The 25,585-nt window shown below is 48.4% G+C and overlaps 2 protein-coding genes across 6 annotated transcripts; both read left to right on the top strand.

The window, feature by feature from the left end:
* The first annotated feature begins 8,264 nt into the window (after positions 1-8,264).
* Positions 8,265-21,489, top strand: rev1 (REV1 DNA directed polymerase). 4 transcript variants are annotated; one of them, XM_035522957.1, is made up of 22 exons: positions 8,265-8,516; positions 12,217-12,282; positions 13,010-13,142; positions 13,309-13,477; positions 13,580-13,816; positions 13,887-14,572; positions 14,741-14,848; positions 14,959-15,075; positions 15,324-15,444; positions 15,525-15,653; positions 15,746-15,900; positions 16,062-16,181; positions 16,319-16,539; positions 17,685-17,857; positions 17,972-18,192; positions 18,287-18,477; positions 18,567-18,788; positions 18,920-19,019; positions 19,113-19,306; positions 19,436-19,595; positions 19,846-19,948; positions 20,078-20,189. In XM_035522957.1, the coding sequence occupies exons 2-22, from the start codon at positions 12,226-12,228 to the stop codon at positions 20,187-20,189; spliced, it is 3,729 nt and encodes a 1,242-aa protein (XP_035378850.1). In that variant the 5' UTR covers positions 8,265-8,516; positions 12,217-12,225. The 4 variants fall into 4 exon arrangements, with proteins under 4 accessions (XP_035378850.1, XP_035378851.1, XP_035378849.1 ...); XM_035522958.1 differs by lacking the exon at positions 12,217-12,282 and having other exon boundaries at positions 8,266-8,516; XM_035522956.1 differs by lacking the exon at positions 8,265-8,516 and having other exon boundaries at positions 20,078-21,489.
* A 131-nt stretch (positions 21,490-21,620) lies between these two features.
* txndc9 (thioredoxin domain containing 9) lies at positions 21,621-25,550 on the top strand. 2 transcript variants are annotated; one of them, XM_027031441.2, is made up of 5 exons: positions 21,621-21,716; positions 22,820-23,020; positions 23,105-23,223; positions 24,133-24,387; positions 24,472-25,550. In XM_027031441.2, exons 2-5 carry the CDS (start codon positions 22,835-22,837, stop codon positions 24,581-24,583), a joined length of 672 nt encoding a protein of 223 aa, XP_026887242.2. In that variant the 5' UTR covers positions 21,621-21,716; positions 22,820-22,834; the 3' UTR covers positions 24,584-25,550. The 2 variants fall into 2 exon arrangements, with proteins under 2 accessions (XP_026887242.2, XP_026887243.2); XM_027031442.2 differs by lacking the exon at positions 21,621-21,716 and adding an exon at positions 21,778-22,693.
* Positions 25,551-25,585: the final 35 nt, after the last annotated feature.

The following is a 25,585-nucleotide window of genomic DNA, read 5'->3' as shown; positions in this document are numbered from 1 at the left end:
GTAGCACAGCCGATCCAGAGAGGGAGCATGCGGGGGCTTCACTAGAAGGGTGTTTAGGCCTCTGCAGCCTGGTGTCAGGCGAGGTGGAGGGGCGTATGTACCCTGGGGTCAGGGCCTACTGGATGTACTGGTCCATCACCTGTTCCTCCTCCTCTGAGAGGGAGTACAGCTTACAATGAGGAGGAGAGGCGTCATTAAGGAGCCGAATGGCACAATCAGTACAGCCGTGCAGAGGAAGCTGGGTGGCTTTGACAGGACTAAATATTTCTATTTACATGGCGAGACAAGGGGCCTGACAGAAGGGGGACCATCTGACGTTCTGGGTCTCAGGCCAGGGGAGCCCTCAAATGAGCAGGCGAGCCGGGGAGCGTGTGGCGAGGCAGGAGGCGTGTTCTGCATGGAGGCCACTAGTCTGTAGGAGGATAAGGAGTGGTGGGTGTGTGATAGTGTCTTTGCTCACAGGGTCACTATCCAGTGCTCGGACAGCCAGAGGACACAGCAATGGCAGCATGTCAGTGGTGAGCTTGGGTGCCAGTCCCAGGTCCACCAGTTTCCCCATCGCTGCAGAGTCCAATAGGGGTGTGAGAGAGAGAGAGAGAGAGAGAGAGAGAGAGAGAGAGAGAGAGGGAGAGCGTCTCTTGTGCATAAAAACAGATGAGAGAAAAAGTGAAAAGAAGGGACGCAGACAACCTTATAAGTGGGGTTTTGTTCTCTGGAGCAAGAGGGCATATCAGGAGCTCGTGGTCAGCACTGCTGCAGTAGAGGCACAGGTGCATCCAGTCACCCTGACTCGAATGGTTTAAGACTGCTTTCATGTCTTGTGGTCACGTCTCAGCGGCAAGTCTGTGGTCAGCAGCGCCATACCCCAGGCCTCGGCTCTCCCTGAGAACCAGCTGATAAATGCCAGCTTGACATGATCCAGCATGAGGAGCTGATGGGCAAAACACTTTTCACGCTGTACTAAAAAAACCCTGACGACATTCCACTTCCCCGGGATAGGGAGTGGCGACGTGGTCGTTGAGGCGATGCGGTAAGACAGAGGTGAAATAGCGGCAGAGGTAGAGGTTCGCGCAGAGAGAGCATACACGCGGTTAACCGGTCTGTCCATCCCGGCGTTTCCAGCGGCTGGTCGGGTGGCATTTGCTGCTGCCGTCCGATTACGGCACCCCGGAGGATGACAGCCACCGCCAAGGACGACTCGCACGCTACGCTCCCTTCTCCGAGCGCAGACAGAGCGAAGCGCAAGTGTATGTAACAGTGAACGGTTTTTAACGCAAAGTCTAAAAACAGAACAAAGGGCACCTGGTAGAGCCGCCAGCAGCTAAAACAGAGATGAACAAAAGCAGCAGAGTTGCTGGGGAATCTCGACGGTGAAGCTCTGGAAATGGACACCTGTGGGACTCGAGGAGAAGTTGGTGAGATGAGTGATTACTAACAAACAGGTGATTGGTTCTTTGGCTGACTGACGACTGGGGCGTAACAGGTAGACCACAAAACCTCGCGGAGTGGGGGCGTAACGTGTAGACCACACATGCTGTCACACCACTCACTACAGCATTCCAAACATCAGCTCAAGATCTGGTCCTCGGGAGCTTCATGGAACAGACAGATGCCCCAAGTGCCAAGTGTCGGCTGAACGAATCTGAGTTTGGCAGAGGCCAGGAGTTTGGTGGAGTAGGGACAATGATCTGGACCTGTTTTTTAGGGTTTGGACCCCTTAGTTGCAATGAAGTGTAATGCTAATGCTACAGAATTGGAAAGAAAAAAGCCCCCATAAAATTGTATCCTTCTAACTTTGCAAGTTTGGTTAAAGCCCTTTCCTGTTCCAGCGTTTCTGTGCCTGTGTGCACAAAGCGAAGTCCACAAAGACATGGTCTGATGTGTAGTTTGGCGTGCACAGAGCCCTGACCTCAACCCCCCATAACACCTTTGCTGTGGAATGTTGATTGCAAGCCAGGCCTTACATTCTGACGTCGGTGCCTGACCTCACAGATGCCCCTTTGACTGAATGGGCCGGAGACGCGTCCCAAAAACTCATGAGAAGATTGAAGCGTGAAGCCTGTTACAGCTGCAGTGATGGAACAGATATTAGGAATGCCTGTAGTTTGGGACTGGATTTGGATTCTAGATCGGAACGTGACGCCCAACAAATTTATATAGGTGTGATAAAGCAGACGTCCACATACCTGTGGCCAAATCAAGTGTAATATAATACAGTGTGTGAGATATTCTCTTACTGACTGCATTCACAGACACTGGGGATAGAGTTTGTTGCAACCTAAATTTGGGTGCTTGTCCTTGTTCATTGTTAATACAGTACAAGCATGGTTTTAAGTCTTTGGGAAGCGGGGTTGGAGATTTATTTGCCGTGTTTCACTGCTACTTTTAAGTACAGACTTCAACCGCTTTAAAGCGAGTGGGATGCGTTTCTGTAGAATTACTGTGTGACGAGGTTTATGCTGAAAACAGCGCTACGGGATTTTCATTTGCTGAAGAGCCCCGTCAGACCAAAGACTTGAACCTCACCACCCATGAGTGGCGTCAGAATAGCCTGTCCAAGGTTTAGCGGATCAATGGTTGTCGGTCTATTATATACTTGAAAGAGACAGTGAGAGTGAAAGAAGGAAGAGAAAGAAAACGTGGTGCGTGCGTGCGCATCTTTCAGACTAACGGGAAAAGAAGCGTTTTACTCTGTCGAGTGCCTTGATCAGACCTTGAGCAGCCGAAGTGGAGAGTCTGCCGTCTTTTGTTTTGGGCGAAAGCGCAGACGGGATTCGGCGTGCGCTCTTTTGTTTGCAGGCCCAGGCCAGGAGAAACGGCCTTCGTCCCGGACAAAGGCTAGAGTAATCAAAGCAAGACAATAAAAAGAGACGCACAAGGTTGAGAAACGCAGCGTTTACAATTTATCCGCGGAATATAGTTTGTTTCGCCGATGTTTATTCTTCGGTGCTGAACACGGGTTATGGCCAGGCCAAGAAACGGGCTTGTTCATACGTACCACTGTTATTAGACATGTTCTCATTCAGTACCCACTGACGGCGGGGATGTTTGGAAACTTTCCCGTGTGTCTTCCATCAGCGTGTAAGTTGCAACGCCTCCCGTGAGAGTGATCTCGGAAAACATTGTGTCCTGTAAGACGAGCTGAAATTCGCCGAATATTCGTGTGCTAAAGGCTACAGCAGGGCGCGCAAGCTCAAGGGCATGTAAACATAATATCTTAAGAAATAGTTTGAGGACCTTTGAGTACCCTCTCAGCATACTTATCATAGATTTTCATGACAGTGCTGCCTTTTCTGGTGATGTATTATTAATCATACTGATCTGAGTACTGCTTGAATACTCTCTCTCTGTCTCCTTGTGTGTTTGTGAGTGTTTGTGTGTAGAGTATGGTCATATATCGCAGTGTTTATCTGCTAAACCCTCTGTCATGTGTAGGATCTTTGTAAAACATCTTATTTGGAGTTCAAACTGAATTCTCCTTACTTATATGATTATATGATTTACAGCACACATGTTTGTTTCGCGGTGCCTCTGAAACTGCACGCCAAGGCGGCACAACTGCTACCGATAAGCAGAAATTCCACATGTAAATGTATCCTTGCACCTGTACTATCCAATTATCTCGCAAGTCTCGGGATCCGTGGCTCTCTGGAATAACAGAATCACAGATGAAATGGCAAAATTACCCGCATGCTCGGCAGGAAATTGGAAAATGGGAAATCTGTCTGGTGAAAGTATTCAATTACAGCGTTCCTTTTCTGTGCTCGGTCACATTTCTGAAACATGGTAATTTCCGCTTTTCTCACCACCTCTCATGCGGAGAACGGAGACCACACCAATCATGGATTATTATTACACAGAAATGAATGAAACGCACTCCAGTTCATGGCAGTACTCTCGGAGATATCCCCCCCTCGCCACTCGGTCCCCGACGCGGTACTGAAACGCTCCGCCGCGGCGATGACGTTCAGACGCGCGTGAGGATTCCTCGCAGCGGCGGACGACACCTCGGATTTAGGACAGACGCGTCACGTCTCTCGCGCCCCCGGTCCCCGGCCCTCGGGCCCCTGATACCACGTCCTTATTGACGCCGCCTGCTCTCTTCGATAAGAGCAGGCGGGAAAATCAATCACCTCCATTAGACGCTGAGAGAGCGACAAGAGGGCAATCCTTGGCATGGAGCCCCTTCTCACGCGCTCTGTCTGTCTATACCTCTCCCTTCTTTCTTCCACTTACTCTCTTTTCCGTTTATTTATTTATTTATTTATTTGTCGTGCTTTGGTTTGTTCTCTCTCACATCTTTGGCTCCGTGGTTGTCTTCATATCACTAAACACACCCGCCCCCCGCCTTCAAATTTTACCCCATGCACAGGAATCAACAATCAGGCATGTGTGAGTGTGTGTGTGAGAGCGTGCGCGCTCGCGCGCGTGTGTGAGTGAATGTATGCCACTGTGTGTGATTATGTGCATTGTGCACCTATTTTTGAGCTGGTGAATGTGTCTGTGCGTTTCTTGAATTCGATTTCGTGTCAGGGTTCATGTAGTCAATATGTGTTCACCTGGAGAAACACAGATGCCATTGTATTTTACAACATGGCATGAATGGGACACAGACTCACCTGATGGAATTTCTGGGCAATTTGCTCAATCAAGCTGGAGGTTAATGATGGTGAAGGTCTCCATTCACCCATAGCTCTCTCACCTATTAATAGGAGAGAATGAAATCTGAGCCACACAGGTAGTGATCACCAATGCAACTCCGAGTTTAAAAGCGCTCTGCTAGCTATGCATAACCTGCTAAATGCAGATTCAAGGCCTGCTGACATCACCCCCAACCCCAAGGCGTTTAGTTGGTTGTTCCGGTCTGATTCTTCAAGGAGAGTGCACTTGACTGTGCTCTGGTGAGAAACATGTTTAATAAGGATGTACACAGAACCTTGATTGAATGCTGTTACCCGATCCATAGGGCTTCTGCCTATAAGCAAATAATGAGTGAGAAATGACACCAAAAATGAAGTAATTAATAATAAAAACAAATAAACATGGAATTTAACAAAACAATTCCAACAAAGGCTTTCACAGTGGAATACTGAAACCCACGCACACTCCAGAATCAAGTTCAGATCAGAACTGGATACCAGAACCTACCCACAATCCATTTAACAAGTTCAACACCAAGATCATTATTATCTGATAGTTTTACAGACAAATATGTCACATTCATGCAGCTATTAATTATGTTAATTTGTCCAATGGTAAATAATAATGCAACGGTGTCTGGAATTGTATGACCTGTGGATTTTTTCTGATAATTCATTCTGATCAAAAGAATTCAAGTTGCCAAGTATTGTTAAAAGAAGGAAACCCAATGTGTCTAGATGTGTGGAGGTTGAGCATACCCATCTGGGAGCAGGGAGAGAGAGAGAGAGAGAGAGAGAGAGAGAGAGAGAGAGAGAGAGAGAGAGAGAGAGAGAGAGAGAGAGAGAGCTACAATAGTCACAACACAGCAACACAGATCAAAACTTATCCCCTGTTTACCTGGGCAAACCTGCCAGGATTACTGTTGTCATAAACTTGACGTCTTACCAGAAACACATGTTGTGAGTCAACAGCGTTCAGCTCAGTGCAGCCAAACCCAGTTCCTCTCCATCCTGCCGTAGCTGCAGCTCTCCAGCCGAACACAATCACAACAGGAAGGGGTTTGAGTTCTTGGCACTCCAGCAGGGGCTTCGCTCTGTTTACCTACTCCGGTTGTCTCACTTTCTTCAGCTTGGGTGGAATCCCATTTAGGGCTGCCAGTTGGTGGTTCCTCACCATCTCCTCACGGCTTTTCTGCTCCATTAATGGTCCTTTCTGGCTCTTGGCTCCCTGTGACCGAACCACATTTACAATTGTTTTCATTTATGCTGGCTATTAAGTTAATCAGATTTAGTGAACACCTGAAAACTGAAAAACATTGCTAGCACAATAGGTTATACAATGAAGCACCATGATTATGTAGTATAACTTATTATAAGCTTATTATAAGCTTTACATATTTGCTTAGGCTAAATTAAATATCAAAATTACAAACTTAAACTTAATTGACCTAAAACAAACAAACAAACATAAATATGATAATAGAAAGACAGTCGCTAAATAGGCTGTAGTGCATGATATAAATTTTATTGCACATAATCTAGAAATGGCCTTGTAATATCCTACTACCCACTTGATATAATCTAAATTCTTTAAATGGTGTATTTAGATCTATATTAGGCTGTCTGTGTTAATCTTCTGCATCTGTTAATCAGTGACCGGAAAAGTGATCGGTTTACAGAACAATAATGCCATCTACTGGACAGTAGTCGTACAAAATACATTACATTTATATATTGTATTATACTTTGTTATTGTTTTTAGGCTCTCAAGCACTAAGTGGTATTGTTTTACATGTAATTGAATGTTTATTTGATCTCTCTCATGGAGTATCAATACAGACCCCTTGACCAAGTTCACCAAATCGGACACCCGGGTAAGTAGTGGTGTTCAATACCATTATTCAATACCATTACTAACTTTGGCCAATAGGTGGCGATACATCATAAAATGTATACAGCTTATACAGCTCAGACTCCAGCACTGGTATCATAAAATAACCATTTATACAGCTCAGACTCCAGCACACGTATCATAAAATAACCGTTTATACAGCTCAGACTCCAGCACACGTATCTTAAAATAATCGTTTATACAGCTCAGACTCCAGCACACGTATCATAAAATAACCGTTTAAAACATGTCAGACTCCAGCACACGTATCACAAAATAACCATTTAAAACAGGTCAGACTCCAGCACACGTATCATAAAATAACCGTTTATACAGCTCAGACTCCAGCACTCGTATCATAAAATAACCGTTTATACAGCTCAGACTCCAACATCGACAAGCGATTTACAGAAACTGCTAAGTGCTTTTGCAAGTCACGACCAGGAAATCCATTTGTTTAGTGGCAAATATCACTCAAATACGTTGATGTAATTTAGGTTATTTCAGACCACTTCTAACTGAAAGTGCAGTATTTTGGTATGACGTTCCCTTAAAGTAGTAAAGACAATTAAACTATTAAAAGACATTCTATTCATACTCATGATTTAAGGCCAATAAGAGACCGGAGTCTTTATTATCATCTTTGTCACTGGTTATTATACTTTACCAATGTAATCCATCAAGTACGCCACAGTTATCTGACTTTTTTTTTTTCTTTAACCGGCAGAAGTAAAAACAATCTATCCCAGTTAGACAGGTAGACATCAGTTAGACGAAACATTTAGCTGTGCTCATTTATGGTGGCAACACTAGAGGGCAGCACAGTGCATTCTCAACTCCTTGTGTACCAGTATGAGCTTTTGCCGTCAGTCACTCCAGGGTGCAACCCAGACAAATAAAACACAAATAAATAAATAAAAAATAGCACTTACGCCCTGTGCCCTGAAACCACAAGGGTTTACTGAATAGGGGGGATAAAGGGAGTGTTTTATGGGTCTTGATAAATTCCACATCATTTGGACTAAACTGTTGGTTGTCGACGTTGATAGGCACTGTTGCATTTCTTCCCACAGCATCAGTTACATCAGTTGTGTGGTTGTGGAAGCTGTAGGCAGGCTCGGACGGTTTTATTGGTGGACAGGTTACTTTTATTAAAGTCATGATTATTAAAGTCATTATTAATGTCATGATACAAACGACGACAACAACAAACAAATAGATTTAAATGAGTATTTGAGTAAATATTTAATGTCCCAGATATAGCACCCAAACAAAATGTTTTCATGACTATGACTTGCATGAACTTTTCGCTGCATGATCTTTCAAATAGTGTTTTAAGAAACTCATTAAAAATTTTTTTACAAGACAGCTATATTAACAGCTATATTAATTAGGTCGCAGTCTATAACATCTTTAATATTAGCTCGGCAGCTAGACAGACGATAGCTATATAATTGTATTTGCATACAGCATAGGATATTATGATATTAATTAGATATTCATTTTGACGGTGTCAATCAAACTTACTTGTCACTAAAAATTCATTTCTCTAGCGAGGACTGCATCTCCCACGGTGCTGCTCATTGTTAAGTACTGTGCAATATGGCCAAGCCGTCCCTAGAAACTGAATGATGTTTGCATGCATATTCGACACTGCGACAAAGTGTAATGTGTGGTGTGAGCCGCCAGATGGCGCTGTGAGAACAGCGGAAGGCGGTGAGAGTTGACCTGGCGCGGAGGAGGGTCCGGGCGGAAAACAACGGGAGGAGGCGACGGCGAACGGGCGGCGAGCAATGGAGAGCGAGGACGGCACGGCGAAACGGGTCGTTCTGGAGCCGCGAGGGCATGCTGTGGATGTCGAAAGACGCGGTTTGCACGACAGTCCCGCGAGTGTCGTTTGAGATACGCGTGAAAGCTTTTAGGCGCGCGACGCACCTGACCTTCGACGGCGCGCGGCTTTGCGCCGCTCTGCAGGCGGAGACGCGGTGAGCGCTCATTTCCGTTTTCCGTGGTTGCCAGAAAACTGCCAGCCCCGCGTTCCAACTCCGTTAAGAACGCTCTCGCTTTAACTCAGTGCTGCTATTCTGTGATCAATCGAATTGTGCTGGTGTTGCATCCCCGTTAGTCGTGTTTACTGCTATGCTCCGCTAGAGTTTGTTGTTATGCACGTCCTACCACGCGCCTGACCCGTGTGGCACGCGTACCCCCGTCGTCCCCCGTACTGGCTGCGTGCGGGATTAGACCAAGGTCGGATGCCGTCCTCAACTTCCCCGGACTCGGTCTCTCTCCCCGCTGGACGTCCGCTTCAACGAGTCGTTGTCCGACGTGAGTTTGCTGACGCGCGCGGTAGTCTCGAGAGCTTTGCACGAGTCTCGCACGTAAGTACTTCACGTGCCCTCGCGGCAGGCGTGAAAACAATGAACAGAAAATATTTTGGCTCGGAAAGGAAACGAAGCTTAATGTATGGGGCCTAGGTGACAGCTTGTTTATCGAAGGGAACTGAGGTGTGTGTGTGTGTGTGTGTGTGTGTGGCTGGCTACACTTATGAACCCTGTGACACCCTCAGCGTGTGGCATTTATAGTTGGCGGAAAGGACACGCCAGTCTGGACTCTAATTTGCGATATTGGACTTGTGCATCCTTTAATGTGCCTGCACCCTACACACACATTTCTCTGTCTCTTAACTAAGGTGGGCATTACACCACAAGCAGTGTAAACTAATTTTGGTGGGAAGGCATAACAAGACATGAAGGAGGAGTGTTCCTGAAGCTTCAGACCTTCTTTAAACCCATTTCTGTTATTTGCTTGTGTCTGTAGAGCTCGGGAGGTATAAAGCTAAGCGTGTATTTCTATGTCTTGTAAACCTGTAATAGTTTCCCTACACCCAGTTTGTACCCAGCAACGACTTTAACAAGCTGGGTAAATTGACCGCGGCCTTGTTTCCCAAAAGCATCGTAAAACAAAGATCATCTCGCTAGAGTGTTTATTACACTAAACACACTCTCTGGTTTTAACTCTGTGATGCTTTTGGGAAACTGGACCCTGGTCACTTATTGGGAAAATGAATAACAGTTTCTCTCTGTTTTTTTGGAAAACCCCAAAAAACTTGTCAGGTGGATTTGTTGGAGTCCTTCAGTTTCGCAAGGCAGTAACCCTTTCCTGATTGGCGCCGATCCAATTAGTGGCATCCGCTTGCGTTGATTTCTGGTTTCACCAGGGAGTTTTTCATGTCTGCTGCATCAGAACACGCAGCCAGTGTGCGCGAGACTACAGACGCTCTGGCTGCTGCAATGTGGGGTGACGTTTGCTAAATCACCTGGCACCAGGAGCAGTTTTGACGTGGCCCTGTAGGACCCGGGCGGTTTGACACTGGTTCAAGATTTGGCTGAAAACTGCACGGCAAGGAAGCTCTTTACACTGCGGTGTGAAACCTGAAGTGCGTCTGCTCTTAACAACATCACCTAGTCGATTTAATGCACATTTAGGCACAAAGTATTTCTTTACTGTTGTCTTGTGTTCTGTATGCAACCCTGGGTTAGTCTGCCATGTGATATGGGTGCTGGGTTCTTTGTATCAGGATTTTGCTTTATTATTCAGTACCATCTGTAGGAGGGGACCTATGAATGGAAGAGTTGAGTGTGTAAAGAGCAACTGTGCACAGCTGGGCCGTGGCGGGTGTGTGAGAGTGTGTGTGTGGAGGAGCTGCACCATCCTGGACCGTGGCGAGTGTGTGTGTGGAGGAGCTGCACCATCCTGGACCGTGGTGGGTGTGTGAGTGTGTGGAGGAGATGCACCGTGCTGGGCTGTGGCGGGTGTGTGTGTGGGTGTCGGGGGAGCACTGCACTGAACCGCACCATGCAGGTCCGTGTGTGTGTGTGTGTGTGTGTGTGTGTGTGTGTGTGTGTGTGTGTGTGTGTGTGTGGAGGAGATGCACCGTGCTGGGCTGTGGCAGGTGTGCGTGCGTGTGTGTGTGTGTGGAGGAGCTGCACAGGGGTCCGTGCCGTTCTCCTGATCCCCACCACAGTCGTCTCCATCCTCTCCCTCGATCTTTCTTCTGCACATGTTTTTTAATCTTTTAGTTTCCACCTTTGGTCACTAGGCACAGAAAAGAGATTTGAGCGCATGTGTGTGTGCGCGCGTGTGTGCGTGTGTTACTGCTGTCAGGCCCAGGCTGGTTCCTCTCTCCTGGAGGTGTACAGGTGAGTCTTCAGTCCTCTGTGCCTTAGCGTGCACCTGCCTGCCGAAGCACAGTGTGTGTGTGTGTGTGTGTGTGTGTGTGTGTGTGTGTGTGTGTCAAGGGAGAGAAAGATGGAGAGGGAACAGGGTGGAGCAGTGTGCCTTGTCGGGGGGAGGCACCATGGTGGTGTAAGTGAGACTAGTGAGAGAACGGTTTCCTGCACTGTGTGTATGTGCGGGAATGAGAGAGTGAGCGAGTGTGAGCAAGTGAGCGAGCATCAGACAGAAGCATCAAGATTTGGTCGATACAATTCCCTGTGGAGAGAAAGAGACTGTGTGTGTGTGTGTGTGTGTGTGTGTGTGTGTTTGTGTGACGTGAGGCAGTGAGGATGCTTGCAGCATAGCAGAGCAGGTTGACTAGTGGCGTGCGGGAAAAAGGGGGATTTCCCCTCTGGCAGTCCTCATTTGGCACCAGTGTGTGTTAATGAGCTGTGTTACCTCCCCCCCCCACCCGCACTTACAGATGGACCAGTCCAGAGCACACAGACAACAATGAAAGACTAGTGAGGAGAAAGAGACTCTGTACATCCCTGCCACACACAGCCTTAATCCCATGTGCATAGTAGGACATGCATAGTAGGGGTGTGTGGAAATTGCTGAAGGTTTGATTGTTGTAGCCGAACCATAACGGCGCAAAGCAACCAAAACTACAGACAACTCTGTGTCTCTGTTCTAGTTGTGGGTGTGTGTCTGAACCGTGGTTAAGAAACTGGTAATCCTGCTCAGTAAGGAGGTATGCAGAGAGTCTCTCGGCTTGCGGCGCTGTTAGGTAGGGGAAGGTGTAACTGGACGCGTCTCGTAGTGGTTGTGCTCGGAGAAGGACTAACGTCTGCTGCTGCTGCTGAAATAAACGGCTGTTCATAAACCGAAAATGAATTCCAGAGGGCTCCATTCTGGATCAGCCAGCACCTGTCCCAGAGCCGTGTGTGTGTGTGTGTGTGTGTGTCTCCTAACGGTGAGCATTACTGCTAGAGCCTTGTCTAACTGTCTCAGAGCCGTGTGTGTGTGTGTGTGTGTGTGTGTGTGTGTGTGTGTGTGTGTGTGTCCTAACGGTGAGCATTACTGCTAGAGCCTTGTCTAACTGTCTCAGAGCCGTGTGTGTGTGTGTGTGTGTGTGTGTGTGTCTCCTAACGGTGAGCATTACTGCTAGAGCCTTGTCTAACTGTCTCAGAGCCGTGTGTGTGTGTGTGTCTCCTAACGGTGAGCATTACTGCTAGAGCCTTGTCTAACTGTCTCAGAGCCGTGTGTGTGTGTCTCCTAACGGTGAGCATTACTGCTAGAGCCTTGTCTAACTGTCTCAGAGCCGTGTGTGTGAGCATTACTGCTGGAGCCTAACACACAGTCTCACTGTCTCACTGTCTCTTGTCTCACTGTCTTGTCTCAGTCTTGTCTCACTGTCTCTTGTCTCTTGTCTCACTGTCTTGTCTCACTGTCTCTTGTCTCTGTCAGGTTCTCAGTATGAGTGGAGATGGCTGGAGGAAGAAGGCCAGTGAAGATGATGGTTGGGGAGGAAGGGTGAGAACACACCACTTCACAGCTTACCAGAGTGTGTGGGTGTGTGTGTGGGTGTGTGTGTGGGTGTGGCAGATTCTGCCCACTGGAAGCATGTATTTTTCACTGTACAAATGGAATTGATCAGAATTTTCCAGTATCTGAACAGTTCCCTATAATATTGTCCTATATTAAATAGTCATAATCATTTTTGTGTAAGGATATTATAATGAAACTCCAATTAAATTGCCTTTATGTGTACTGTATCTGTGAAACAGTGTCCGCCCTAATTAGGTCCATGGGAATTTTGGCGTGGCATCGGAGCACTGGCTGCACCGTACTGGGCTTTTCCCTCCTTTGTCTGTTTTATTGGTTGAGGCTCGATTCCCGGCGTTCAGTCCGTTGCCACGGAGACAGGATCGCCGTGCCAGCAGGCTCGCGCATCCAGTCTCGCAGCGCAGCTAGGTCGTAATCAGACTTGTAATCAGACGTCGGCTGTATCACACCCCCTCACGCAGACAGAGCTGCCCCGACACTTAACCAGCTCACTGCAGGAGCCCCGACCTGTGCTAATATTCCAGTTTTGTTATGGAATTCCTGTTCTGGGCTAATATTCCCATTTTGCTCTGGAATTCCCGTCCTGGGCTAATATTCCCATCCTGTGCTGAAATTCCCATCCTCCCCCGTGTGGCTGCGCATGCCGGCGTGGCTGTTGGTTATTGTTTGTCTGAGCGACGGTGTGTGTACACAGGGAGGGTACATGGCTGCTAAGGTCTCCAAGCTGGAGCAGCAATTTCAGAAGGAAGCTCCACGAGAGAGGGAGAAGCACGGAACTTTCTCCAGCATCTTCCACGGAGTGGCCATCTATGTGAACGGATACACAGGTCAGAGGGAACGCTGTGGAAACTGGCTTCGTTATTTAATTAGATTTCCTTTTTGAAACAAACTGCGGGAGCTGTTTTAGCTCAAAGCACGCGTGTGTGTGTGTGTGCGTGTGTGCGTGTGCGTGTGCGTGTGCGCGTGCGCGTGTGTGTGTGCGTGTGTGTGTAGAACCCAGTGCAGATGAACTGCGCAGACTGATGATGTTACACGGCGGACAGTTCCACCTGTATTACTCTCGCTCCATGACAACACACGTCATCGCCACCAACCTGCCCAACTGCAAAATCCAGGAGCTTAAAGACGAGAAAGTAGTTCGACCGGAGTGGATCACTGACAGGTCGGTGGGGGGAGTTGGGGTCTTTGATCAGACACGGCTCCCACTGAGGTACCCGAGCCCCTGTGTCTACAGCAGTGTGTTCACAACCTGTTTCCTGTTCAGCATCAAGGCCGGACGGCAGCTCTCGTACTTGGAGTATCAGCTTTACACGAAACAGAAGAGCCTGAACTTCACCGCCACACGAACTGCCAGAGGCCCAGTGGTAGCCACACGCCACCCCGAGGTGGCCCCGCCTCCTCTGGCCAGCACCCAACCCCTGTCTCACCCGGCTGTCTTCATTTCTAGGGGAAGTTCTTCCATCCACACCGAGAAAGGCCACGGCACGCAGAACGCCAGAGTGTGAGTCCGGTTTGGTCAGACCCGCGTGCATCCTTCCGACGGTTCCTTCCTGACCTACCTCTCTCTTCAGCAGGAACGGCTGCTGCGTGGGTTCCTCCGAGCACGAAGGCCACAGCATCAACGGCGTCCGTGAAGGGGACGCTGGTGACGACTCGCCAATCCTTACCCCGAGAGGATCGAAGGACTTCCTGCAGACCAACGGTCATGCTCGTCCTCCGAACGGCGCCTTGACGCCTCCGGACCGCGTCCCGTGCTCGGAACGTGGGCTCCGAAGGGTGGAGTCCAGATGTCCCCAGTCGGAAGCCGGGGAGACGGAGGTGTCTTGCAGCCCTCCCGCACGCCCGGCCAGGGTCCCCGAGCCGCCCAGCCCTCGAGCTGTCACTCTCCACGAAGAAAACCCCTCCCTCCCTCTCAAGACCCCTTCAGCAAACACAACAGCCAAACCGGAAGGTGTGGCCAGTGCAGAGGAGCCCCTGGCGCCGATCAGCCGCCTGAGGCTAAACGGGAGTCACCGCAGCACATGTAGCTCCACTGTAAAAGAGTCCGGCAAGCCAGCGGGCCGGATGTCGGCCCAGGGCCCCGAGGCTGGCGCGATTTCGGAGTTCTTCTCTCGCTCACGGCTCCATCATATCGCCACCTGGAGGAACGAGTTCTCGGAGTATGTGAGCACGCTGCAGAGCCATCAGCGGGCAGCGGGGGGCGGTGTGTTTTCCGGGAAAGAGAGGCTGAAGAAGATGAGAGCCAATCACTGTGCAGGTCAGGGGTCACAATAACTGTCAACTCTGCAATTATGAGCTTATTTATTTAACCGATTCTAATATGGTTTAACTTCGCTTTGTTGTGCGTGACCGTGACGCTGTGCTGTACTCCTGTGGTCAGCAGATGTGTACTGAGTGTTTCGTGATGATTTTGGTCTTCTCACAGGTCCCTCGTCTTTATGTCCTCCTCACACACGCAAGCCCTGCATTTTGCACGTGGACATGGACTGCTTCTTCGTTTCAGTAGGGATTAGACATCGACCTGAACTGAAAGGTGACCTGTCCATCAGTTGTCCATCACCCTAGCGCTGCTGTGTGTATGGTGGAAAATCTCAGCCTGTGATTGGTCCTGCGTTCCAACCGTTCGTATCATTTCCACTCCAGGGAAGCCAGTCGCCGTGACGAGCAGCCGTGGCCGTGGGCTTGTTGCTCAGCGACCCGGCACCGACCCCCAGCTGGAGTTCCAGTACTACCAGATGAAACAGAACCAGCACAGAGCAGGTGACCACACCGTTCGGTGCAGCTGCGGTTCACGTGACTGCGCCGCTCGGTACAGCATTAGACTTTGGTTTCTTTTCAACTTGGGGGAGAACACTGCTCACACCTACCTACCACATTATATGCATGGTGTGAGCAAGATTTATCCCCCCCAGTGGCGATGATGTGTCTTTTAATCCCGGCTCTGCACTGTGCGTTCAAGCCTTCTGATGTGTGTACTGTACATGACCACGCTGCCCTCTGTCTCTCAGCGAGGGGCGGTGAGGACCTCGAGACAAGTCTTTCTCCAGAGACAGAGGAGGACAACTGGTTACCGCAGGACCAGGTCACGGTCTCCATGGCTGAGATTGCCTCCTGCAGCTACGAAGCCAGGTACTCTTGGCCCCACCCAGGGTGTGTCGGAGCGGAGCGCCGGAGCCCCACGGAGGTGACGTGCGCGTTGTTGTTTGCAGGCAGGCCGGGGTGAGGAACGGCATGTTCTTCGGCCGGGCGAAGCAACTGTGCCCTGAGCTGCAGCCGGTGCCTTACGACTTCCACGCCTACAAAGAGGTGGCGTTCTCCATGTACCAGACGCTGGCCAGGTAGCGGCTCGTGCTGACCTCAGACCTGTCCGTAACGGTGGCGGGTGGCGTAGCGTAACCTGTCTCCCCCCCCCCCCCCCCCGGCTTTGCAGTTACACGTACCGCATAGAGGCGCTGAGTTGTGACGAGGCGCTGCTAGATGCTACTGCCCTCTTGGAGGAGCTCGGGGTCTCCCCCGACGACCTGGCCAGCGCCATCCGTGCCGAAGTGAAAGAGAGGACCGGCTGTCCGGCGTCCGTTGGCATGGGTTAGACTCGCCTGCTTTTGCTACGGAATGTTAAAATGCCGCATCTGTTTTGCTTCGGTACACCGTTTGGTGCGGAGAGAATTGTCGTTGTCATCGGCTCTCTCTCTCTGCGGAATGGCGTCTCGAGTCCCTCACGTCTTGCCCCACGTCTCTCTCATCAGGCTCCAACGTTCTACTGGCGAAGATGGCCACCCGCAAGGCCAAACCCAACGGCCAGTATTTCCTCAGACCAGAGGAAGTGGATGACTTCATCAGGGACCAGCCAGTCACCAGTCTGCCAGGTAGGCTCCGAGCAGTTTAACACTACCAAACCAGCTCCGTAGCGTTTGTTGGGTATTTAGAGATCTTGTGTGTGTGTGTGTGTGTGTGGGTGGGTGGGTGGGTGTGGGTGTGTGTGTGTGCGTGTGTGTGCGTGCAGGTGTGGGGCGGTCTATGAGCAGTAAGCTGGCCTCTCTGGGCGTGAGCACATGCGGAGACTTGCAGCAGGTCGCCATGCTGCGTCTGCAGAAGGAGTTCGGCCCGCGCACAGGACAGATGCTCTTCCGCTTCTGCAGAGGTCTGGATGAGCGGCCTGTGCGCAGCGAGAAGGACAGGAAGTCCGTGTCTGCTGAGATGAACTACAACATTCGCTTCGCGGAGGTTCGTCACAGTCGGGCCTTCCCTTTGTAATCGCCCTTCCTCATTTGGGCTGTTTTCACAGAGTGTTTGATTTATTTATTTTTTTTATTTTTTTTGCTTGTTTTTGTCAGCTGCAGCTGACCTCATTTCTTTTACGTTTCGCGATGTGACGTGAATTTAATGAGGATTGTGTTCCCTTTATGGTCGTCTTCAGCGCTGATGAGACCTCGGAGCCCTTGTTGTTCAATTCAGAGTTCCTTTAGATCTCAGACCCCGTGTGTGTGTAACATTCAGTTATGGCCACGTTTAATGTTGCTGTTTTCATATTGCAAACTGGCAAAGGACAAAAAAACAAACAAAAAAAAAAAAAACCCAGAACGGACGTGAAATACCAAAACGTTAAGTGGAATTTTGCTGCAGACGCACAATCCCACCTGCTGCCATTTTATCGAGTTGGGGATGGTGGTAAGATTCAGGATTGTGCCTTTTCACAATACACAAATTCAGCTGACCGTGTTATGGACCAGCGGTGCACCGTACTAGGATCACCTCCAGAGGAAGAGGCTTGTTTAAGGGGGGGGGTCTGGATATGTTTGATGTATAAAACAAGGTAAATATCGGTAGTTCGATGTGGTAATGTTCTGCGAACTTGGCATTTCAGCTGCAAACGTCACCATATGAGGTGACATCTTCAGAGTGAGTGTCATACTGTGTTTCACCTGTGAGGTGGGTTTTTTTTGTTGTTGTTTTTTTTTTTTTCGGAATATCTGTTTGTTCGTGGTCCTTGTTTGATCCGTGAATGCCATTGGTTGTATTTCTGGACGTTGATTGGCTGATCAACTGGGCTTTAAAGCCAGGTCTGGGTCGCAGGCTGGTCTCTGATTGGTTACTTGACTTTATGCAGTGCCCTACAGGCGGCGCACTGGTTGCTGGGTTGGCTAAATGCCACGGGCTGCAATTCTCTCGTTGGGCAGAATGTTTGATGTGTTGACACATCCAACCATGACTCGGCGAGACCACTTGAGCCTGGACACAAGCCTAGTGTGAAAACTCCATGAGAATGTTTCATGTCTCTCACTTGTCTTTGTGTGTTTCACAGCGTGTAAACGCTTCCTTCAGGTGGTCCAGAACGGATGTGAACCTTCTGCCTCACCTGTCTGCTCTAGGTTGAGGAGGCAGAGACCTTCCTGACTAACCTGTCCCTGGAGGTGGAGAAAAGACTGCAGGGGGCGGGGCTTAGAGGTCGCCGGGTTACGCTGAAAGTGATGATGCGAAAGCCCGGTGCCCCGGTGGAACCTGCGAAATATGGAGGGCATGGCATCTGTGACAGTCTCGCCAGGTGACCTTTAACGCACAAACTCCCCGCGTGCCAGGAAGCGGAACTGTTTTGTGTGAGCGTGACCGTGTATGCTGCGTTGTAGTGTGACCACGTGTTCTGGTGTGACCTCTGCAGGTCTGTGTTGTTGGCTCAGCCCACAGACAGCGGGCAGCTGATAGCAGCAGAGGTCGTTAAGCTCTTCCGCACCATGACGCTGGCCGTGGCCGACATGAGGGGGGTGGGGCTCCAAGTGCAGCTGCTGGAGTCCGCGTCTGCGCGCGAGCCCGGCTCGCGCTCCATCAGAGACCTGCTCGCGGCGCGACGCCCCACCCATGGCAAGGAACATCGTAGGGAAGGTGTGGTTGCTGTGTGCGCAGGAGCGAGGTGCGTGTCTGTGTTCAAATGTTTTCCAGCAAAAACAGGCCCCATCAATTTTTGTCTCTTTCCCAGATGAACTTCCCAGGGTATCGTCCCATCGCGAGGGCATTTCTTCTTCTGCAACTCCACTCTCTTCCTTTTCAAATTCAAAGCCCGGGACGAGTAAAGGGCCGCCTCCTCCTCCCAGCCGCTCCCCAGGCCACGCCCCCAGCCACTCCTCCACACGCCTCAACTTCAGCATAGAGGTCCCCTCACCCTCTCAGGTTAGAAGACATGGCGACAGAGCAAGCGAGCAGGTCCACAGCAGGGGCTCTGGAGAACGAGCTCACCTTGACTGACCAATTCTCTCCAGGTGGACCGCTCTGTGCTGGACGCTTTGCCTGCAGAGCTGAGGGAGCAGGTGAAGCTGTCATGGGGCCACAGAGAGGAGAAACCGAGTACGTCGCGTCACCTGCCCCTCCCGACGTTCAGCAGCACCCCCCCAGTGGCTTCGAGTGGCCTCCTCCACCTCCCCGAGCAGCCTGGGCAAACCGCCAGCACAGGCATTGTTCTGGAGCTTCCTGACTTCTCCCAGGTATGCTGAAACTAATTCCCCACAAGCACAGCGAAATCATGATGAAAATAAAAATACATGCATAGCATGTACAGTTTTGCAAGCAGAAGCAGTACTTTTTTTTTTTGAGTTTTGATCTTCTGACCGCCCAGGTCGACCCAGAAGTGTTCGCGGCATTGCCTAGAGAGCTGCAGGAGGAGCTCCGCTCTGCTTACAGGTGCAGGGAAACCGCTCAGGCTCAGCGCGCCACCGGTAAGCGAAACAGGAAGCGGAGAACGAGCTCACCGCGTCCTGCGAGTGCTGGGAGTCTCGCACTCACTGTCCGTCCCCCTTCTGTTTCGGTAGCCGAGCAGAGGAACCCGCTGCTCCTGCTCAGGCAGCCAGCGTCGGGAAGGACATATCGCCGCCACAAGAGGAGGAACGCTAGCCCTACCAAGAAAGGCGCCAGTCCCTTAAAAAGGAACAGCCCTGCGAAACCCAGCTCGTCTAAACCTAATCCATTGCCACTCAAAGGCACAGACATGCCTCCTGGCTTCAAGGTAGTTTTCTCCACGTATGTCTGCGGGGGTGGGGGGGGGGGGGGTTGGTTGCCGTTTTTAGATGAACTTTATGTAACTCGAATCTGCACTTTCCACTTTCGTGTTCTTTATTCTGAATCGTGTTTGCAGATTGAAAGCGGCCCGACGTCCTCGTCCTCCCTGAACCACCGAGCGGCGGAGGCGGAGGCGCTGGCCAAGTTCACCCCTCGTCCTGTGCCAGCCCTAGCAGGAGCGTGTGAGCTCGGTGACATCCGAGCCCTTCTCCACGAGTGGGTCACCACCATCTCAGGTAGCGCAGGGGCTCGTGCTTTAGCGCGCCGCTGCCTCCGGCCGGTCCTGTAACGGACACTTGTTGAGTCGACGCTTGTGTCGCGGCAGGAAGAACGCAGTGTGGTGCAGTGTTGTGGCTCTCAGGGATTAGGAATGGAGAGTTTAAAAGAGGGTTTTGTTTTGTTTTGTTTTTTATTAAAAGACTGGGATGACTTAAGCAGCACAAGGGGTGAGGCTGCTCTTAACTTGGTGGTGGTTTGTCCCTCTAGAACCCATGGAAGAAGACATTCTGCAGGTGGTGAAGTATTGCACAGAGCTAGTTGAAGAAAAAGACCTTGAGAAACTTGATCTGGTGATTAAATACATGAAGAGGTAGATCTTTCTTGTTTTCTGCTTTCTCATAGGTCTTTGCCTAAAATTCTTTTTTTCGACATATACATGCAAAGGTTTATCATTTTACAACGCACTTATGGTCGATTTTGTCTGGTCGTGTTGCTGTAGGTTGATGCAGAGATCAGTGGAGTCCGTGTGGAGCATGGCCTTTGACTTTATCCTGGACAACATCCAGGTGGTGGTGCATCAGGCCTACGGCAGCACCTTAAAAATCACGTAGAAGCATTTGTGCGGCGTATTCCTGCCTCCGTCACTGTGACACCTGGACCCTGTCCTCTCACCACGAAAAGCGCACAGAGAATTCAGGAGTGCTCGTTTTCATTCTGTCTGCCTGTCGCACTGGAGCGTGACGCTTTCATGGGCCGAGCCTTCCTCCAAGGACGCACAGGACGTCAGCAACTGTGAGGTCTAGTCAGTCAGTCCAAATCCATTCACTTACTTTTAAAAAAGGTACAATTTCAACATCAGAACCAGACCTTTTTTATTAGGGCATCTACAGCCAAATAGCAGTCAGATTTTTAAAAGTTCTGGGCAGCATTTGAAACAAAATTCCTCAGAAATTAAAGTGTAAACAGAACAATCATAACGTCAACATCCTGGTCAAGTGTAACCATCTCAAATATTTAGTCCTTACATCTGGAGCACAGCCCCCACGATCAGAAGACCGGCCCGCTTCCTGTTTCCTCGCATTTCTCTCCTGGCTCCTTAATTTCTTTTCCCAGGATAACTAAGGTTTTAAGCGGTTTGAGAGCCTGGATTAAATGTAGACATTGTGTGGGTCATTTTAAGAGCTGTCACACTGACATCACACTGTATGTTTCTCTGTACTAGGAGTGACACATCATCCCACAATATGGGGGAACATGGTAGCAAATAGGGAGTGAGTCAGAATTTATCATCTATGGGTCAATTCTGAGGCTTTTATGGTAAACTTGGAAGCCTAGTGTTTTATATACAACTCTCAAGTGCCACATTTTGTAAGTACAGCATGTAGAGTTATCCTCTATGTAGATGGCAATGTTTCTAAAGATTTGTGTGTGCGTGCGCGTGCAAAATGTTTACAAGATTTTTTTTTTCTCCTATGTGCTCTATTTGTGAGGGAGAGCTTGTGAGAAAGAATATTAATATAATTGTAAGCAAACTTTTTAGCCAAAGTACTCTTCAAATTTGCAGACCATTACCATGTATCTGTTCAATAACCATACTTGTCGACGAACCTGGAATTATGGTAGATGCTACCAGACTCCAGACCAATTAAGAATCAAAACCGATTTGGTTGTATAAAAAGAATGTATTTTCACAAAAAAATGATGAGAATTTGATGGCTTTTATTAAGATACTCATGATACACCTGTTATATTCTTTTATCCTGCTATAACGATGTATAAGGGAAGGCCTGGAAATATATTTGGTCAGCAAAGTCTGTCTGAAATGAATGACCTGTGCCTGAAGACCTGAAGCTGTGACACCCTTTATATGTTTTTTAAACTTGCTAATAAACTGCTCTTGTTCAGAATTTATGCTTGCTCTGTTTCGCCACTTTTTGAAGAAGGGTCCCAAAAAAGCGTTTATAAGAAGAATGGATTGTGTGGGGAAACAACGACACGTAAAATAAAAAGCTACGCTGTATTTGCCGGATTTAATGGTTGCGTCGAAGTATCTTTCACGAGGAGATAGCAGGGCGCGCGAGAGCTGTCTCGTGCTCGGAGCCGCACAACCCGCCGTCTGCGTCAGCGTGAGCGTGCCGGTAAGTGAACGTAGGCTAGCTAACCTACCTTATCTAACATATCTAGCCGTTTGACACTCAAACACAAATGTCTGCTGTTTCATATTGCTTTCCGAGTTGAACCTTTAACCGTTTTTCGTTCATATTTTTTTCTGACAAAATATAGGGTGGACGGGTCCCAGAGCCTTTGTGCTAGCTGACTAGCTAACGCTAACGTCGTAGCTTCGTTCTAATCTAGCTAGCGCGTAATTTAGCTGACTGGCTAACTGGATAATTCGGTTGGCTAAGAACTTCCAGATCGACCGAAAGGCGTTCGTTATCCTTCTCTTAACTCCGAAAAGAGTCGCAAGCAATCGGATGTTTATTTTAGACAATACGGGTACTGTGATTAGCTAGCTATATGTTTAGCTAGCTTGCTAACGCTACGCTTCGTGCGATTTCATCCGCCAGCGGCTATATGAAGCCCCATTCCTGTCATAACCTAGATTATCTGAGGTGGTTGCTGATTGAGCGTTGTCAGGCGTTTTTGTTAGCTTGCTGCTAGCTAGCCTAGCTATTTCCACCGCGCAGCTAACGGCTAATATGTCGGGACTCGCATGTATTGTTATGGCTACGCGGACACGCTGTCATGAGTAGCGTTAGCGGATTTCTACATTTCTGTCCTAGTAAGACCTTCCAGTCGACTAGATTTGCATTTTGGGGTGTTTTTTTTCTCCCAATAATCAGGTTATAAAAATAAAACAACAAGGATATCCAGCTGGCGTTAGCTACATTATGAGCGAGATTGTTGGTTTCCATGGACACGCCTAAGCCGGACTACAGTGGGCGCGTGCCATCTTACTACTCCCCGAAACTCAGAGTTTAACGATTAATCAATCAAATATACAACACGAAACTCGTTAGTGGCTTCGGTCATCTAATAATTGATTTAATTTTCCAAACTCCAGAAACACAACTGCACTTTGTTGTCATCAGAGCTGCAGCTATAACGCTTTCCAGTAGGTCAGACTCCAGGCTGTGGTCCACAGTCTCTGTACATGTATGTTATAGCCAGTTTGCCGTTGTGCACATATGAGGCAGATGTGTGTAAAAGTGTCTTTCTGTACCCTGTAACCATCGCCCAGGAAGCAAGAGCGGGGATGGCCAGTCAGTCGATGGAGATTGTAGCGACGGCGCTGGAGCAGCAGGTGTTGCACTCGGCGCGCCTGGTTGAAGAGCAGCTGGACGCGGAGCTGGAGAAGCTGGAGCGCCTGGATGAGGACGAGCTGGAGCGCCTGAAGGACAGGAGACTGGAAGCCCTCCGGAAAGCCCAGAAACAGAAGCAGGTGGGGCTGTGGATGTTGGGCTGCATTGATCGTGGTCGATCCCGAGAATGGTATGTTTACTGAGGTGTGTATGTGTGTGATTAGGAGTGGCTCTCAAAAGGCCATGGTGAATACAGAGAGATCCCAAGCGAGAAAGACTTCTTTGCTGAGGTCAAAGAAAGCAAGAATGTGGTTTGCCATTTCTACAGGGATACCACTTTCAGGTACCTATGTGTTCCCTTGTGTTTTGATAGTACATTAATAGAACATGTTTGTTTTGAGCCTTAAAGCTATATCTCTAACGCTGAATGGGCTTTTTATATTTCTGCTGTATTAGTTCTGTGCCATTATAAAAAGTAATTTAACGATTACATACTGACTGCACCTGTTTATGCTAGATCAGTCTACATTACTCTTTCTTGAATAACCAGATGGTAAGCTGAGGTTTTGTGTGTGTGTGTGTATATGTATATATGTATATATATATATATATATATATATATATATATATAAAAATGTGCGAACATTTTGAGTGCACTTAAAGCATATGTGTCATACATAACCAGAGGAGCTCTCATTGTCTCATACATACTTACCTTCTCCCTTCGTATTACGCATCCACTCAAATGCTGGGTACAAACCCACTTGCTTTACTTTCCATTGTCTGTGATACTGTAACTGACAAAGCAGCTGTTTCATGAAAGGAGTGTATACCTAATAAAAGTATGGTTATAATTCCTTCATTACATTTCTAAATGTATTTACCTATGACATTCGATACACGTGTGTGTGTGTGTGTGTGTGTGTGTGTGTATAAATGAATCAGATTTGCCATTTAGTGAGCCAAGAGAAGCTTGGTGATTTGTGAACTATCAGGTCTTTGCATACAGCCATAGTACCAAACGCAATAGATTTTCGCCACTTAGGTCTGGTGATGTATAAAAGACTATTATTTCTGACAGCTGTTTCTCACTATGGAAAGCCCTGATGGTATATGATATTCATACAGTACATTGAACTAGTTTGCACTGAAACGCAGCACAGACTTGCTTTAATGGTACTTCAGACCTCATTTATTCTACTGTCACCTGGTCTCGACGACAACTAAATTGATCCCTTTTATATTTTTTAAGATGTAAAATTTTAGATAAGCACTTGGCTGTAGTGGCAAAGAAGCATCTGGAGACAAAGTTCATCAAGCTGAATGTGGAGAAGGCGCCCTTCCTGACCGAGAGGCTTAGGATCAAAGTCCTCCCTACTCTGGCACTGGTTAAAGACGGGAAGACCAAGGACTACGTGGTGGGCTTTACCGATCTGGGTAACACGGACGAGTTCACCACTGAGATGCTGGAGTGGAGGCTGGGCTGCTCAGACATCATCAACTACAGGTGTGTGCGTTTATCTCAAGAACATCTGTGATCTGCGTCCATGTCTCGGCTAACGTCTCCATACTCCTTTTTGTGCACTTCTAGTGGGAATCCTTTGGAGCCCCCTACAGTCAGGCAGAAAGCAGGGTCAAAGTTCACCAAGGTGGAGAAAAAGACGATAAGAGGGAACGGCTGTGACTCGGACTCGGACGACTAAAGAACACAAATCTTTCCAATTTTCTCAGGGCTTCCTACAAAAAGTACTAAGTCTTGTAGAACCAACTTGGCTTACTTGTTTGTCTTTTTGTATGTTTTACTCAATTTTCATACTTCGTGTTTAACACTTAATTGTGATCATTTTGCTTTGATAAAGTAATTAAATACTGATGCCTGGGATTTCCTAATCCTCTCCTCACGCTGTCTTGAGTGCCACGGACAGTCGGATACGTTCGTTTCGCCGTGGACTTCAGAGACGTGGAGCCTCACGAGTTCCAACTAGCACAGTCGCGCAATAAATTCAACAGTGCTTCACTGATGGAACTGAAATCCCGTCCTCCATTTGATAGCGTATACTTTATTCCTCAGGTCCTCTCCTGTTCGAGCATGACTTGGCTAAATTCTGCAAGGCAAAATTAGCTAAATTCTAGCGCAGGACAGCCTTCAACCCTGCTGGACCACAGAGGCTTGTACATGTACGTTATTCTTCGTTTCACCTCTGGGAATGACAGTGCCGTGGATGCAGATGGTACTGTATTCCCTTGAAATTAAGAGCACATGTTGGTTGGGAAACCTGAGACCTGACATTGGCTAGATAATGGACTTCTATTTGCTCCCCAGGTTTGAACTAAGTGAAGAGATAATGTTTTTTTTCCATCAGGCCACCAAGAAGTGAAATATCATGGGTTAAATGTGAGTGTTTTTGCCCTACATGAGTGTTATGCTCAAGAATGTTTGTTTTGTGCATAAAACAAGTGTCAAGACAGCCAGCATTCTGCTAATCCACTCCTCTCTGATCTATGTAACTGGCAATAGCCTTGGGTTTTCTTTTTCTATAAGTAAATTACTAGTTATTAAAAACATTGTCTTCTATTTTATTGTCCATATAAATCTGGGTAACAGCAGGGAAAGGTTTACTCAGATTTTAACTTTGGCTGCTGCTCAATAAATTCAGTCATTTAAGTTGGTCCACATAGCATTTTTGGTGCTGCTTAAAATTAAG

This window comes from Electrophorus electricus, chromosome 25, assembly GCF_013358815.1.
Source record: "Electrophorus electricus isolate fEleEle1 chromosome 25, fEleEle1.pri, whole genome shotgun sequence".
In the NCBI taxonomy this organism is placed as follows: Eukaryota; Metazoa; Chordata; class Actinopteri; order Gymnotiformes; family Gymnotidae; genus Electrophorus; species Electrophorus electricus.
This window is presented reverse-complemented; position numbering and strand designations above follow the sequence as displayed.

Excerpts from the sequence above, each read along its gene's own strand:
- rev1 (XM_035522956.1), top strand. The coding sequence starts at position 12,226 with ATGAGTGGAGATGGCTGGAGGAAGAAGGCCAGTGAAGATGATGGTTGG. Across the intron at positions 13,143-13,308 it reads CTATGTGAACGGATACACAG|AACCCAGTGCAGATGAACTG; the intron begins GTCAGAGGGAAC and ends GTGTGTGTGTAG. Across the intron at positions 15,654-15,745 it reads ATGTACCAGACGCTGGCCAG|TTACACGTACCGCATAGAGG; the intron begins GTAGCGGCTCGT and ends CCGGCTTTGCAG.
- txndc9 (XM_027031441.2), top strand. The coding sequence starts at position 22,835 with ATGGCCAGTCAGTCGATGGAGATTGTAGCGACGGCGCTGGAGCAGCAG. Across the intron at positions 23,021-23,104 it reads AAGCCCAGAAACAGAAGCAG|GAGTGGCTCTCAAAAGGCCA; the intron begins GTGGGGCTGTGG and ends GTGTGTGATTAG. Across the intron at positions 23,224-24,132 it reads TACAGGGATACCACTTTCAG|ATGTAAAATTTTAGATAAGC; the intron begins GTACCTATGTGT and ends ATATTTTTTAAG.